At 48.3% G+C, this 14,630-nt stretch overlaps 1 protein-coding gene across 3 annotated transcripts in view; it reads left to right on the top strand.

Moving 5' to 3' along the window:
- Positions 1 to 14,630, top strand: part of lnx1 (ligand of numb-protein X 1) — an 84,401-nt gene that overhangs the window by 10,850 nt on the left and 58,921 nt on the right. For 2 of the 3 annotated variants that reach the window (XM_046353000.1, XM_046352999.1), the window contains exon 2: positions 1,371 to 1,891. In XM_046353000.1, the coding sequence (XP_046208956.1) occupies positions 1,410 to 1,891 (482 nt within the window). In that variant the 5' untranslated portion in view covers positions 1,371 to 1,409. Of the gene's footprint in view, positions 1 to 1,370; positions 1,892 to 7,938; positions 8,627 to 14,630 lie in introns of those variants that run through there. The other variant, XM_046353001.1, reaches the window with a different exon arrangement.

The following is a 14,630-nucleotide window of genomic DNA, read 5'->3' as shown; positions in this document are numbered from 1 at the left end:
CCAGACACCTAGGTACTTATAGATGTCCACATATTCAAGGTTGGAACCATCCAGGGTGGTGATGCTGGTCAGGTGTGCGGGTGCAGGCAACGAAAGGTTGAAAAGCATGCATTTGGTTTTACTAGCGTTTAAGAGCAGTTGGAGGCCACGGAAGGAGTGTTGTATGGCATTGAAGCTCGTTTGGAGGTTAGATAGCACAGTGTCCAAGGACGGGCCGGAAGTATATAGAATGGTGTCGTCTGCGTAGAGGTGGTCAGGGAATCGCCCGCAGCAAGAGCAACATCATTGATATATACCGAAAATGGAGTCGGACCGAGGATTAAACCCTGTGGCACCCCCATAGAGACTTCAAAAGGACCGGACAGCATGCCCTCCGATTTGACACACTGAACTCTGTCTGCAAAGTAATTGGTGAACCAGGCAAGGCAGTCATCCGAAAACCCGAGGCTACTGAGTCTGCCGATAAGAATATGGTGATTGACCGACTGTACTTTAAGCTCGATTAGTCACTGTACTTTGCAGTACATGAGCATTGATGCTCAGTGTGTGAAATCTGTGTTCTAATTCTAGGGTTAAAACCCAATAAGGTTAGTGGATTTCAGTCAATGTCAGACTATGTATAACATATTCAGCCAAAGTGATAGCCAATCAGGCGGGACGACCCAAGAGTTGCTCCAGAAAAAGGGGCCATAGGGTTGCCAACAAGATGGCCGTTGCCAGGGTGACGTGGTTTCTGGATGCCAGTCGTCTCTGCCCATCTGTTCAGGGCGGCGTGCCAGGCGAGACCGTCCTGACTGGGAGATGACGTCGTGGTTCTGAGCGCTGTCTCATACCGTACATATTATGTCCCACACGGAACACACGTACTGAATGTGAATGCAATGTGTAGCCAGAGAAACAAAGGGGTTCCTCAGTGCTTCGATATCAGTCTTCTCTGCCAGAGGAGAACAGACCAATGAAAAGGAGTGAAATTAGAAGAAAGGACTGCTGGTGTTTTTTATTTAACTCAGCATGTTAGTTAAGAGGAAATTCATATTTTCAATCTCAGCCTAGGAACAGTGGGTTAACTTCCTTGTTCAGGGCAGGACAGCATTTGACATTTGTCAGCTCGAGGACTCTTGCAACCTTTTGGTTACTAATCCAACGCTCTAACTAGGCTACCTGTCTCCCGCTCTCACAGTGGCCGTGATTCCTGCTCTATGTTTCCCTGCTGAGGGTATGTCTATGTGTGTGTGCCTGTCTGTCCGCCTGCTTGTGTGTCTATGCAACACCAAGTTCTGTAGCTCAGCTCAGAGAACGCTGACATTATGAACACTGTCACGCCCTTCCAGCTTGATACAATATCCATGCCTCTCTCTGTCTCTCTGTAGAGCACCATACCAAGCACCCCTTGTCCAAGAGCCCTCTTCATGAGTAGCCAGGGGGACTTTGATTTGGCTGAGGTGCCTGATGTTGCCATGGTGATGGCGATGGCACCAACACCCCCACAAGACCTCCCATCACCTGCAACGATTGGCTACGGCGGTTTGGAGTCCCCTCCCCCGGAGCTGTGCCAGGCGTGCGGCCAGAGACATCTCCTTGAGGAGAACCATGAGTACCTGTACCGAGACGAGGTGGACGATGACCTCATCTGTCACATCTGTTTGCAGCCGTTTATCAGGCCGCTGGACACGCCCTGCGGACACACCTACTGCCAGGAGTGTCTGACCAGCTTCCTGCTGGAGAGTGACTTCTGCCCCGTGGACCGAACCCATCTCATGCTGCAGAACTGCCGCAAGTCCAGCCTGCTGGTGCACAAGCTACTGGACAAGCTGGCCGTGGCCTGCCCCTTCACTGACCACTGCACTGATGCCCTGCCCCGGGGGGAGATGGAGGGACACATCAAGAACAGGTAGGTCTCGTACCTCCATCATACCCACTATGTACTATAATAACACATTACCCCAACACACCTCAACCCACTGCACTGACGCCCTGCCCCGGGGGGAGATGGAGGGACACATCAAGAACAGGTAGGATAAAAAGTTAGAATCCCAACATGCATGTCACCACTGGAAGACTACCGCTAAACACTTTTACCCACAATCCACTGTAAGAGCAAAGAGTGCTCCACACCCACATGATGTCTGCAACATAAGTCTTCCTAAACACAGTTAGATATTGCAGGGACAACTGAATGCATTCAACTGAAATGTGTCTTCCGCATTTAACCCAACCCCTCTTAATCAGAGAGGTGCGGGGGGCTGCCTTAATCAACATCCACGTCTTCAGCACCCGGGGAACACTGGGTTAACCGCCTTGCTCAGGGGCAGAACGACAGATTTTTACCTTGTCAGCTCAGGGATTCAATCCAGCAACCTTCCAGTTTCTGGCCCACCGCTCTAACCACTAAGCTCCCTGCAGCACCCATAATAACTGCTGCATATCATTTGTGTTCTGCTTTCCCCATCTGCTCCTCTCTCTCTCTCTCTCTCTCTCTCTCTCTCTCTCTCTCTCTCTCTCTCTCTCTCTCTCTCACTCTCTCTCTCTCTCTCTCTTCGCTCTCTCTCTCTCTCTCTCTCTCTCTCTCTCTCTCTCTCTCTCTCTCTCTCTCTCTCTCTCTCTCTCTCTCTCTCTCTTTCGCTTTCTCTCTCTCTCTCTCTCTCTCTCTCTCTCTCTCTCTCTCTCTCTCTCCCTCTCTCTCTCTCTCTCTCTCTCTCTCTCTCTCTCTCTCTCTCTCTCTCTCTCTCTCTCTCTCTCTCTCTCTCTCTCTCTCTCAGGGCTCGTAACGTTGTTGTGGTACATCTGTGTTGACCTCCATTTAACATACACACTTAACATCCCCACCCCCACGTCCCTATTGTCCCTGTCCCCACCCCCTCCAGTCCCAGAGGGGGAGAGCGCACTTCCTCACCCAGGTCCTTTCATCTGAACCAGCCCAGCTCCTCTGTTTATCATTATAGAGTCAGAGGTTTGGCTGCTCATTGTTCAGTGTCTTGGCTCCTCTCTTCATTAGCGCTCGTTAACACTCTGCTAGCCTAAAGGCCCACAGGATAATTATTAAATAACACCCGAACTATACACTGGGACTGTGCAACAATGTGTTTTCCATAAAGTGATAGTTATGCTATCACTATCTCCTGAGCCTGCAATCCCCTCGAAGTTCACCCCCTTTCTCTTCCATTCTCCCCTCCCTCTCCTTCTTCAATCTTCATCCTCTGGTGTCCTGTCACTCACGCCTCCATGTCAACCTCCCCGTCTTGTTCATGACGTGTGAGTGTGATGTGGGTGGGCCAGGGGTCTCTGGGGGCCAGCTCCTCTCTGGGAGGAGTCACGAGGTGTTACAGTATCTATCTGTAGAGGGGAGAGGCTACGCCCTGGGGGAAGAGAAGATACTCTCTGGCTCATCCAGCCTGATACACCCGCCTCATAAGGTCTTTGGTTTTGTGCTCGTGGTTTGGCACGTTTTTGGGGTTCAGTGTTTGTGGTCCTGTGTTTGAGGTTGTGTTTGCGGTCCAGTGATTGGGGTCCTGCGCTTGATGTCATGCAGGGTTGCGTGTTACGTTTATGATGTAGGGTTTATGGTCTTATTTCATTAGGTGTGTTTATGGCCAGGTGTTTATAACCTGTTTATCTTGCAAAACTTTTTACAGTGAGTTTTCAATATGCTTTTATAAAGGGCCTTTCCCAGTGAAAACATGTAAACTATTTGCACTTGGCTTTTTAATGTGTGTGTCTTTGCAGTGCTTGTGTTGAAGTTCTTGTACTTGTCTGTTCATGTTTTGGTCGGGTCATTGGGTTGCCTGCGTGTTCAGGCATTTGTGCATTGATTTCTTCCATGCTTGGTGTTTCCGTGCCTGTAGCATGGTGTTTCATGTCTTTCAGTATACGTACATGCTGTTCCTTTGGGAGTGCTGTCTATGTCATGTGGGATTGGAGGGGGATTTATCGCAATTCAGATTACCGTGCAAATGTCAAGTGAAGAACTCTGTCAAAGCATGAGATGAACGGGAAATGAACAAATCCCTTTGCATGCCAGTGAGTTTGTGGGTATTGAAGAGATTTAGGTCCTTGTTTTGTGTTCTTACGTGGGAGCATCCCAAATGGCTCACTGTTCCCTATATAGTGTGCTTGACCAGAGCCCTATAAAGGGAATATGGTGCCATTTCAGACACAGCCATGACCCAGTGGACATGAAATAGATTTGGTTCTTGTCTGTCCATATGCATAGACAGTAATAGGAAATGTATGCTTTAATGCATGGATCTATGTGTGTGTGTGCTTACGTGCAGACCTTTGTGTGTGTGTATATGCTGGGGTTGTGTATATACTGGGGTTGTGTATATGCTGGTGTTGTGTATATACTGGGGTTGTGTATATACTGGGGTTGTGTATATGCTGGTGTTGTGTATATGCTGGTGTTGTGTATATACTGGGGTTGTGTATATACTGGGGTTGTGTATATACTGGGGTTGTGTATATGCTGGGGTTGTGTATATACTGGGGTTGTGTATATACTGGGGTTGTGTATATGCTGGGGTTGTGTATATGCTGGGGTTGTGTATATGCTGGGGTTGTGTATATGCTGGGGTTGTGTATATACTGGGGTTGTGTATATACTGGGGTTGTGTATATACTGGGGTTGTGTATATGCTGGGGTTGTGTATATGCTGGGGTTGTGTATATGCTGGGGTTGTGTATATGCTGGTGTTGTGTATATGCTGGGGTTGTGTATATGCTGGGGTTGTGTATATGCTGGGGTTGTGTATATACTGGGGTTGTGTATATACTGGGGTTGTGTATATGCTGGGGTTGTGTATATGCTGGGGTTGTGTATATGCTGGGGTTGTGTATATGCTGGGGTTGTGTATATGCTGGGGTTGTGTATGTGCTGGGGTTGTGTATATGCTGGGGTTGTGTATATACTGGGGTTGTGTATGTGCTGGGGTTGTGTATATGCTGGGGTTGTGTATGTGCTGGGGTTGTGTATATGCTGGGGTTGTGTATGTGCTGGGGTTGTGTATATGCTGGGGTTGTGTATATACTGGGGTTGTGTATATACTGGGGTTGTGTATATGCTGGGGTTGTGTATATGCTGGGGTTGTGTATATGCTGGGGTTGTGTATATGCTGGGGTTGTGTATATACTGGGGTTGTGTATATACTGGGGTTGTGTATATGCTGGGGTTGTGTATATGCTGGGGTTGTGTATATGCTGGGGTTGTGTATATGCTGGGGTTGTGTATATGCTGGGGTTGTGTATATGCTGGGGTTGTGTATATGCTGGGGTTGTGTATATGCTGGGGTTGTGTATGTGTTAGTGTGATGTAAGACCACCTGGCTCTGTGCCAGCGGGCTGATCTCTGATCTCTGCAGTGACAGGTGGCCGTTCTGTCCCTGACCTTTCTGACCATGTCACTTCCTGATGTGTGTGTGCGTGTGTGTTGGTGGTGGGGGGTGGGGGGGGGCAGATGGCAATATTGAGTCGTGTAATTTTACCGTCCAAATACATTGTATGCAGCCGGCAACACATCCTTATCCCTCATGGACCGGTTCGGCATTTTGCATTCAGGCTGCGTAGGCTTCCATTTCCTCCTGAACTTAATTTAATGGCGATAATCTATGATCAGAATTACTGTTTTACCTCAATTAGCCAAAAAATCCCTAGTTTGAAAGCAAATATTTTCCTTAAAGCTGTGCTGCGGCATTTTCCCAAATTCACCCAATTCAAGTTCTCGCCAATTAGCTTCAGCCCCTCACCATTTGAGTGACAGAATTGCTCAGCCCCATAGTAAAAGGTGTAGAATTTCAGGAAATTAGCTTTAAAACAGCAACAAACAAAAAACTATGCGGCCAAGATGAGCGCCTCTAAAAATGTTGATCACCGACAGCCATTGGCGACGCCCACGCCCACTGCCACGGCCAACACCTAAGACCCATTTTGAGCCATAAAAAAACCCTGCACTTTAATAACCTCTGCTCTATTGGTTCGTCCAGCCTCAACTAGTCTCCTTCTGGAAGACTGGGATTGAGATCGAAAACTGAAGAGGAATGGAAATAGTCAAATATTCTTTGTGTGTGTGTGTGTGTGTGTGTGTGTGTGTGTGTGTGTGTGTGTGTGTGTGTGTGTGTGTGTGTGTGTGTGTGTGTGTGTGTGTGTGTGTGTGTGTGTGTGTGTGTGTGTGTGTGTGTGTGTGTGTGTGTGTGTGTGTGTGTGTGTGTGTGTGTGTGTGTGTGTGTGTGAGCACGTGTGTTTGTGTTTGTGCTTTCAAACTGCATCCTGTGACAATCCAGTTACATTACATTTCCTGCCAGCCCGTGGCCTTGTGTGGTTCACACTGCTCACACCACAGCCCAGAACACACAACTAAACACAAACGCATATATTTACACATGAAATATTCATTGGGATGGGCTATTTACACCAGTAAAGTGCCTTACTCCGGTGCACCTTAAGACAGGACTTCACTGAGACTAATCCCAAACCACTACTAACCACTAGGAGAGGAGAGGAGAGGAGAGGAGAGGAGAGGAGAGGAGAGGAGAGGAGAGGAGAGGAGAGGAGAGGAGAGGAGAGGAGAGGAGAGGAGAGGAGAGGAGAGGAGAGGAGAGGAGAGGAGAGGAGAGGAGAGGAGAGGGGGCGATGAGAAGCAGATAAATGTGAGACGCTGCAGACTTGAAGTGTTACGTGATATCATGACTGGAGATCAAAGTTCTCTCCATCATTCCCTCCCTCTGGCTCTCTAATTACTGCTAAAGGAGAGAGGGATGAAAGAGAGGAGGGAGATGAGAGCAATGAAAAGAGAGAACAAGATGTAGAGTGAGAGAGAGAGATCGACTCTGAGTATACAAAACATTAAGAACACCTGCTCTTTCCACGTCATAGACTGACCAGGAAAATCCAGGTGAAAGCTATGATCCCTTATGATGTCACTTGTTAAATCCACTCCAATCAGTGTAGATGAAGGGAAGGAGACAGGTTAAAGAAGGATTTTCAATCCTTGAGACAATTGAGAAATGGATTGTGTGTGTCTGCCAATCAGAGAGAGGGTGAATGCAAGACAAAAGATTGAAGTGTCTTTGAAGTGGGTGTGGTAGTAGCTGCGAGGCGCACCAGTTCGTGTCAAGAACTGCAACGCTGCTGGGTTTTTATTCGGTTTCCCATATGCATTGGAGTCAACATGGGCCAGCCTCCCTGTTGAACGCTTGTGACACCTTGTAGAGACCATGCCTCGACGAACTGAAGGTGTTCTGAGGGCGAAAGGGGGTGCAAACTCAATGTTAGGAAGGTGTTCCTAATGTTTTGTACACTCACTGTGTGTATTTAGCCCGGGAAACACTCCCAACAAAAACAGTCTGCTAGGACCTGCCCTTATGCCACCTTACGGTGCCCTCATCACTCCTCTTTAGTAACCATGCCCTCGTTATCCATACCCAGCCCCAATCTCAAGATATCAAACATGGCCCAGCCTCTCTCATCCCCCTGTCCCAACTCACACACCCCAACAACAATTTCCCTGAATAAATCGATGGGCGTCTGACCACTGGTTTGGTTCAATGAAGAATTAGTATAACAGTAAACTCCCCTTTGTAAACTCTCCCACTCTGTCAGTCTGTTTCACTCCATTCAGAAATAACAGACAGGCTTCTCCTGTATCTCTGTAATGAATATTGATTTGGCAGTGTGTTTTTCCTCTCCCCTTCTCGTTTTGTGTTTTTTTTCTACACATGTAGGTAAGGTCTTTGGAGCGATCAGACCAATCTGCCGCCACCCATCTTTAAGGGGGAGGGGTTAAGAGTCAGCCGACCAGCGTATGTGCAGGCAGGAGGAGGTTAATGCAGTAGCTGTGTGTGAGTGTGAGGGGGAGAGGGATTGTGACCAATCAGAGAAGCATCGGGTGCCCTCCCCCCCTCCCCCACCCTTGGTTTGGTCTGCTCCATCTCTCCCTCTCAGTGGTTCCTGCTGCAGTATAAGTCACAGGCTGCGCTGTTCCCTCTGACACATACACGGAGGGAGACACACACACACACACACACACACATACTCGTACGAGCGGAAATCCTCTTACACGTCGCTAGCAGATTAAAGCCTGCACATCTCAAATCACATTCCAAATGTGCCACCTTCCCCTGGGTATCCTCCCTCCTCTTCCTCCTCCTCCTCCGCCTCTTCATCCTCTACCTCCGCAGGACTTCTCCTCTACTTCTGTTGCTGCTTCTTCTTCTTCTTCATCCTCTGGCAGCTGGCCCACTCGCCTCTGCGGCTGAGATGACCACACAGCCTGCCTGAGGGAGAGAGAGAGAGACAGGAGGAGACAGAAAGGAGAAAACGAGGGAAGGGGGAAAGAAAGAAGAGAGGGAGTCATTTCGTCCTGAGAGATACTCTGAAGAAAGAAGGGGAAAAGGGAGAGGGTCAGCACGGCCAGGCTCGGAGAAGAGGAGGGGGAAGTGGAGGAGGAGGAAGTCGGGGGGGAGAGAAGAGAAAAGCGCTCCGGTGCAGAAAGAGAAAGAGAAAAGAGAGAAATAGAGCGAGAGAGAGCTGACTGTGTATCAACCATGAAAGCTCTACTGCTGCTGGTTCTACCCTGGCTCAGCCCAGCCAACTACACTGACAATGTGGGCAACCTGCACATCCTCTACTCTGAGCTGTGAGTACTGTACCACTGTCCCACTCAGCATAGACCTGCTGCATCCATTCACTTCCATAACATCACCCCATCACTCCCCTTCACCAACGGCCCATACAGCCCTGTAGTGTGTGTGTCTGTGTGTCTGTGTGTGAGCGTACATGCGTTTGTGTATGCCTGTGTGTGTGCGCGTTTGCACGCATGTGTCTGTGTGTGTTCTTTTAATCTGACTACAAAGAGAGTGTACGGCGCTATGGTCATTTGTGGGGTTATTGACTTGGGTAGTGGCCATTGGTTGCCGTGGCAGTGGGATGCGGTTGACATGACAGATATAGAGGTTTGTGCAGACAAGGTCTGTTTGGATGTTCCAGGGTAGCACTGCAGCATGGCAGCACTCTCATCAGGACTGCAGGATGTGTGTGTGTGTGTTTACTGTATGTATGTGTGTGTGTGTGTGTGTGTTTACTGTATGTATGTGTGTGTGTGTGTGTGTGTGTGTGTGTGTGTGTGTGTGTGTGTGTGTGTGTGTGTGTGTGTGTGTGTGTGTGTGTGTGTGTGTGTGTGTGTGTGTGTGTGTGTGTGTGTGTGTGTGTGTGTGTGTGTGTGTGTGTGTGTGTGTGTGTGTGTGTGTGTGCGTGTGTGCTGTCTATTGATCAGTAATGAAATGTGTACCTCTGCATGCCTGTTGCTAAACGCTTTGATTGTCTCTGTGTGTGTGCGTTATTGAGTTGTTTGTGAGGTTTTTACATGTGGAGTACGTACCTTTCAATACCTGGGTGCCCGTTTGATTCCTGCTTCATTCTACCTGTTCACTGTGTGAATGGCCATATTCATGAGGAGCACTCCAGGCAAAACAAAGAGCAAACACTCGCTATATCCATACAGAGAACACAGCCATCGCTACAAACAACACAACAACACAGACATTCACCGCCACCACAATGATTCAGAAAGATAGATACACAGATGAAGAGGATAACGACAAACAACACCCTCTGGGGGGAAGAAAACCCTCCCAGAGACCATTCATTCATTCAGTCATAGTTCATATGAAACACTTTGACACCATGGCAACAACCGTCTCATCCAGCCAGCTGTACTCTTCATACCGAGGAGCAGGTGACGATCTCGCCTCCTTCGTTCCCTTGACTCAGATTCTCATTTTTTGAAAACAGACACCATCCTCCCTGAAGTAGCCTAAACACGTATTGTGTCTGCACAGCGACTGTTTGTTTTAATTGTAGGTTTGTGTGGTGCGTGGAGATGTGGGCTGTGCAGCTGAGTCTTATTGGTGAAACACATTTCTGTCTGTGTGTTTCTAAGTGTGTCTATATCGGTTTAGTCTTTCTGAGCCGTTTGACTATGTGGCCATTCGTTCTCTATGTAGTCATTTTTAGTCTTCAGTCTTTCTGGGAATAGTCTATAGTGGTCCTTTGTATGTGTCTCTGTCACTGATATTGATTATATTCAGTCGACTCATTTGAAGCCTGGGGCTCACAGATCTATAAGCTGGGATCCTGCTATCCTCTCCAGTCCCCGCCAGTCTGACGGAAATGTCCCATTATGCTGTATGAATACAGGGAACAATGCAAAGCTTTACAAATCCTCCCGTTCCATTATGAGGATCCTTTATTGAGTGGAGCTTTAGCTCCTGCAGACACTCATATCCCATATTGGACAGCCATGAAACCTAGAGAGATAGGGGGGAGGGGAGAGGGGAGGGAGAAAGAGAGGGAGAGAGATGGCTAGAGAGAGAGAGATGGCTAGAGAGAGAGCGAGAGTGATGGCTAGAGAGAGAGAGAGATGGCTAGAGAGAGAGAGAGAGATGGCTAGAGAGAGAGAGAGATGGCTAGAGAGAGAGAGAGATGGCTAGAGAGAGAGAGAGATGGCTAGAGAGAGAGAGATGGCTAGAGAGAGAGAGAGATGGCTAGAGAGAGAGAGATGGCTAGAGAGAGAGAGATGGCTAGAGAGAGAGAGAGATGGCTAGAGAGAGAGAGATGGCTAGAGAGAGAGAGAGATGGCTAGAGAGAGAGAGATGGCTAGAGAGAGAGAGAGATGGCTAGAGAGAGAGAGATGGCTAGAGAGAGAGAGAGATGGCTAGAGAGAGAGAGAGAGATGGCTAGAGAGAGAGAGAGATGGCTAGAGAGAGAGAGAGATGGCTAGAGAGAGAGAGATGGCTAGAGAGAGAGAGAGATGGCTAGAGAGAGAGCGAGAGAGATGGCTAGAGAGAGAGGGGGGGGGGAAGAGAGGTATAAAAAAGAGGAGAGGAGGAGAGAAGGGAAGGGAAAAGCGAAAGAGGTGAGGGAGAGGAGGGGACAGTAAAGGAGGAGAGGAGAATGGAAATAGAAAGCAGGGAATAGAAGAAGAAGGGCAGAGGAGAGGAGAGAGAGCAGGGGAAATAAGAGGAGACAGGAGGGGATAAGGTCACTTCCATCGCTCCATCCATGCGTATGGCTGCCTTAGCAATGCGAGACTGAGGGGCTCATTGGGAGCACACTCAGTATGTGGGTCATTGCAATGAATGATTGTTTGTAAATACCACGAGTGCTTTCTCTCCTCTCCTCATGTGTGTGTTTCTGTGAGTGTGTTTGTGTGTGTGTTTCTGTGAGTGTGTTTGTGTGTGTGTTTCTGTGTGTCTGTGCGCAGTGCTGTCTCTGTGACGGGGCTTTTGCTGATTGTGGCATGATAGAGAGGGAAAACAGGAGCGGACATGGTGTTTTTCTGGCTGGCTGGAGAGCGATGGCACACCATTCATCTTTATCCAGTGCCCTGACAGGAGCCTCCCTCTGTCTGACCATCATCTCATCTCTCTCACCCTCTCGCTTTTCTCTGTGTCTCAGTTGTCGTGCTGCATTTCCCTGTTTCCCACAAAAGGGGTTTCATTCTATGAGGGAAATCATATTGTAATATATTGTAAAATCTAATGATATTGTATTTGTCTCGTGCGCAGTTGCTCTTTCCCAATGATGCAGAGTTAAAAAATATGAACATTTAAATGTGTGTGTTATGTGTGTGTGTGTGTGTGTGTGTGTGTGTGTGTGTGTGTGTGTGTGTGTGTGTGTGTGTGTGTGTGTGTGTGTGTGTGTGTGTGTGTGTGTGTGTGTGTGTGTGTGTGTGTGTGTGTGTGTGTGTGTGTGTGTGTGTGTGTGTGTGTGTGTGTGTGTGTGTGTGTGTGTGTGTGTGTGTGTGTGTGTGCGTATGCATATGTATGTGTGTTTGTGTGAGATTGTCAGTGTGTGTGAGTGTGTGGGTAGATTCCTGTGAGTGTGCATAAATGTTATCTCGTACTCACACACATATAGTATACACAGCACAAGCAGGGGAGAGAGAGAGAGAGAGAGAGAGAGAGAGAGAGAGAGAGAGAGAGAGAGAGAGAGAGAGAGAGAGAGAGAGAGTTGCTCCGTAATTAAATCTGGAATAGAGTTACCCCCCTTATCCTCCTTCAGCAACAACCAGCGCAGCACTGGCATACACACAAGAGCACCTATATGTCATTTATCCCCATGTGTCCCTGTACATGCAGTACACACACACACACACACAAACAATACATAAACACTGTATCCACTTACCACCCCTTTTGCAAACGTACACATAATCCACTCTCCATTTCCATAACACACACACACGCTGCCACGCACACACGCTGCCACGCACACACGCTGCCACGCACACACGCTGCCACGCACACACGCTGCCACGCACACAGATGTCTCACCTCTCACCTAGCACACACGCTGCCACGCACACACGCTGCCACGCACACAGATGTCTCACCTCTCACCCAGCACACACGCCCTCTACTCCCCTGATAATCACAGTGCAGTGCTATAGAACGTTAATGATTCTTCTGCGTTCATTTCTGGGGCCTGGGCTGACTTGTCTTAAACGCTATGATTAACTTAGCTTCCGTCCTTTCAGCCTGAATCTCCAAAGCTCGACGTAGAGAGCTGTGGCGTCCCAGACGCTTTCCGCACGGACACATCCTAATGGGATCAGCCCGCCACCCGGCCACAGAGCAAGGGATCTGAACGATAAGAGGCATTTGTTGATTCCAGGTCCAACCCATCCCCAGTCAAAGACATACAGTACCCCGACTACCCATGCTAGTCGACTACCATCCTGGTCCATTGGCAGGGTGGAGGGCTGGCTTCCCTAATTAGACTTTTGCTGGGATTAAATATGAATCATTTTTCTGCAGCTCTTCATCTCAGCACGTCTATCAGGCTGGAGGCAGAGGAGAGCAGAGGAGCGGAGGGCAGAGTGACAGGCTATGGTTAACATCAAGCCAACAGGCAACTTCTTATCCTACTAGACTTCTTATGCTTATATTCTTAACTTTCCCTGTGGAGACTGTTAGTGAATGGTGCTCACGTAGCATGCGCAAAACACATTTTCTTTAGCTATTCTCAACTTACCATAAGAACATGCGGTATGCATGGATGAAAAGACAACTGTGGTGTGTGGAGACACCCCCCCCCCCCAGACAAGTGTAAAGGACACACTTTAAGAGAGATACAGTGTACTGCATATACGCACGCACACATGCACACAGAGGCACACACACATACATACATACACACACAGGCACACATTATCACCGGGCCCATGTGCACAAGAAACACACACAAAAGCAGTGATTAATTATTTACATAATAATTTATTCATGAGAGGAAGAGAGCAGAGGGTCGTCTTTGTGACTTTGAGAGTCTTCTCCTCGAACTAATTTCACTGTATTCATGCCGACATGTTGAGCAAGGCCCGCGGGTCACACGCTTGGAGGACATGGGGGAGGCGATGGAGATTGTGAGGTTCGAGAGATGCAGTTTGTATGCAAGTCAGCACTTTCAAGTTTCAAGTGTTAATGTCACGTGCCCAAGTACAGTGAAATGCCTTTCTTGCAGCTCTAAACCCAACAATGCAGCAATCAGTCATCAAACCCAACAATGCAGCAATCAGTAAACAAACCCAACAATGCAGCCATCAATATCAATGTAGAACTAAAAATAACATAAGGTAGAACAAAAACACTTGAAGATATAGAAATAAGAAATAAGAAGAACAGGAGAAAGTAAGAAGCTATGTAGAGGTTCAGTTCCAATATCATATTTACAATGTGCAGAGCTACTGGAGTGACAAAGGCAGATATGCATAGGGGTAAAAACATGCATGAGAGCACCAGCTGTTCCGGATGACTGTTTGATCACGCTCTCCGCAGCCGATGTGAATAAGACCTTCAAACAGGTCAACATTCACAAGGCCGCCAGGCCAGACGGATTACCAGGACGTGTACTGCGAGCATGCACTGAACAACTGGCAAGTGTCTTCACTGACATTTTCAACCTCTCCCTGTCCGAGTCTGTAATACCAACATGTTTTAAGCAGACCACCATAGTCCCTGTGCCCAAGAACACAAAGGTAACCTGACTATCGACCCGTAGTACTCACGTCTGTTGCCATGAAGTGCTTTGAAAGGCTGGTCATGGAAAGGCCCACTCCAATTTGCATACCGCCCCAACAGGTTAACAGATGATGCCATCTCTATTGCACTCCACACTGCTCTTTCCCACCTGGATAAAAGGAACACCTATGTGAGAATGCTATTCATTGACTACAGCTCAGCATTCAACACCATAATACCTTCAAAGCTCTTCAATAAGCTAAGGATTCTGGGACTAAACACCTCCCTCTGCAACTGGATCCTGGACTTCCTGATGGGGTGCCCCCAGGTGGTAAGGGTAGGTAACAATACATCCGCCACACTGATCCTCAGCACAGGGGCCCCTCAGGGGTGCGTGCTCAGTCCCCTCCTGTACTCCCTGTTCACTCATGACTACACGGCCAGGCACGACTCCAAAATGTTCTACAGCTGCATCATTGAGAGCATCCTGACTGGTTGCATCACTGCATGGTATGGCAACTGCTCGGCCTCCGACCGCAAGGCACTACAGAGGGTAGTGTGTATGGCCCAGTACATCACCGGGGCCAAGCTTCCTGCCATACAGGACCTCTATACCAGGCGGTG

This window comes from Oncorhynchus gorbuscha, linkage group LG06 (genome assembly GCF_021184085.1).
Source record: "Oncorhynchus gorbuscha isolate QuinsamMale2020 ecotype Even-year linkage group LG06, OgorEven_v1.0, whole genome shotgun sequence".
NCBI lineage: Eukaryota > Metazoa > Chordata > Actinopteri > Salmoniformes > Salmonidae > Oncorhynchus > Oncorhynchus gorbuscha.
This window is presented reverse-complemented; position numbering and strand designations above follow the sequence as displayed.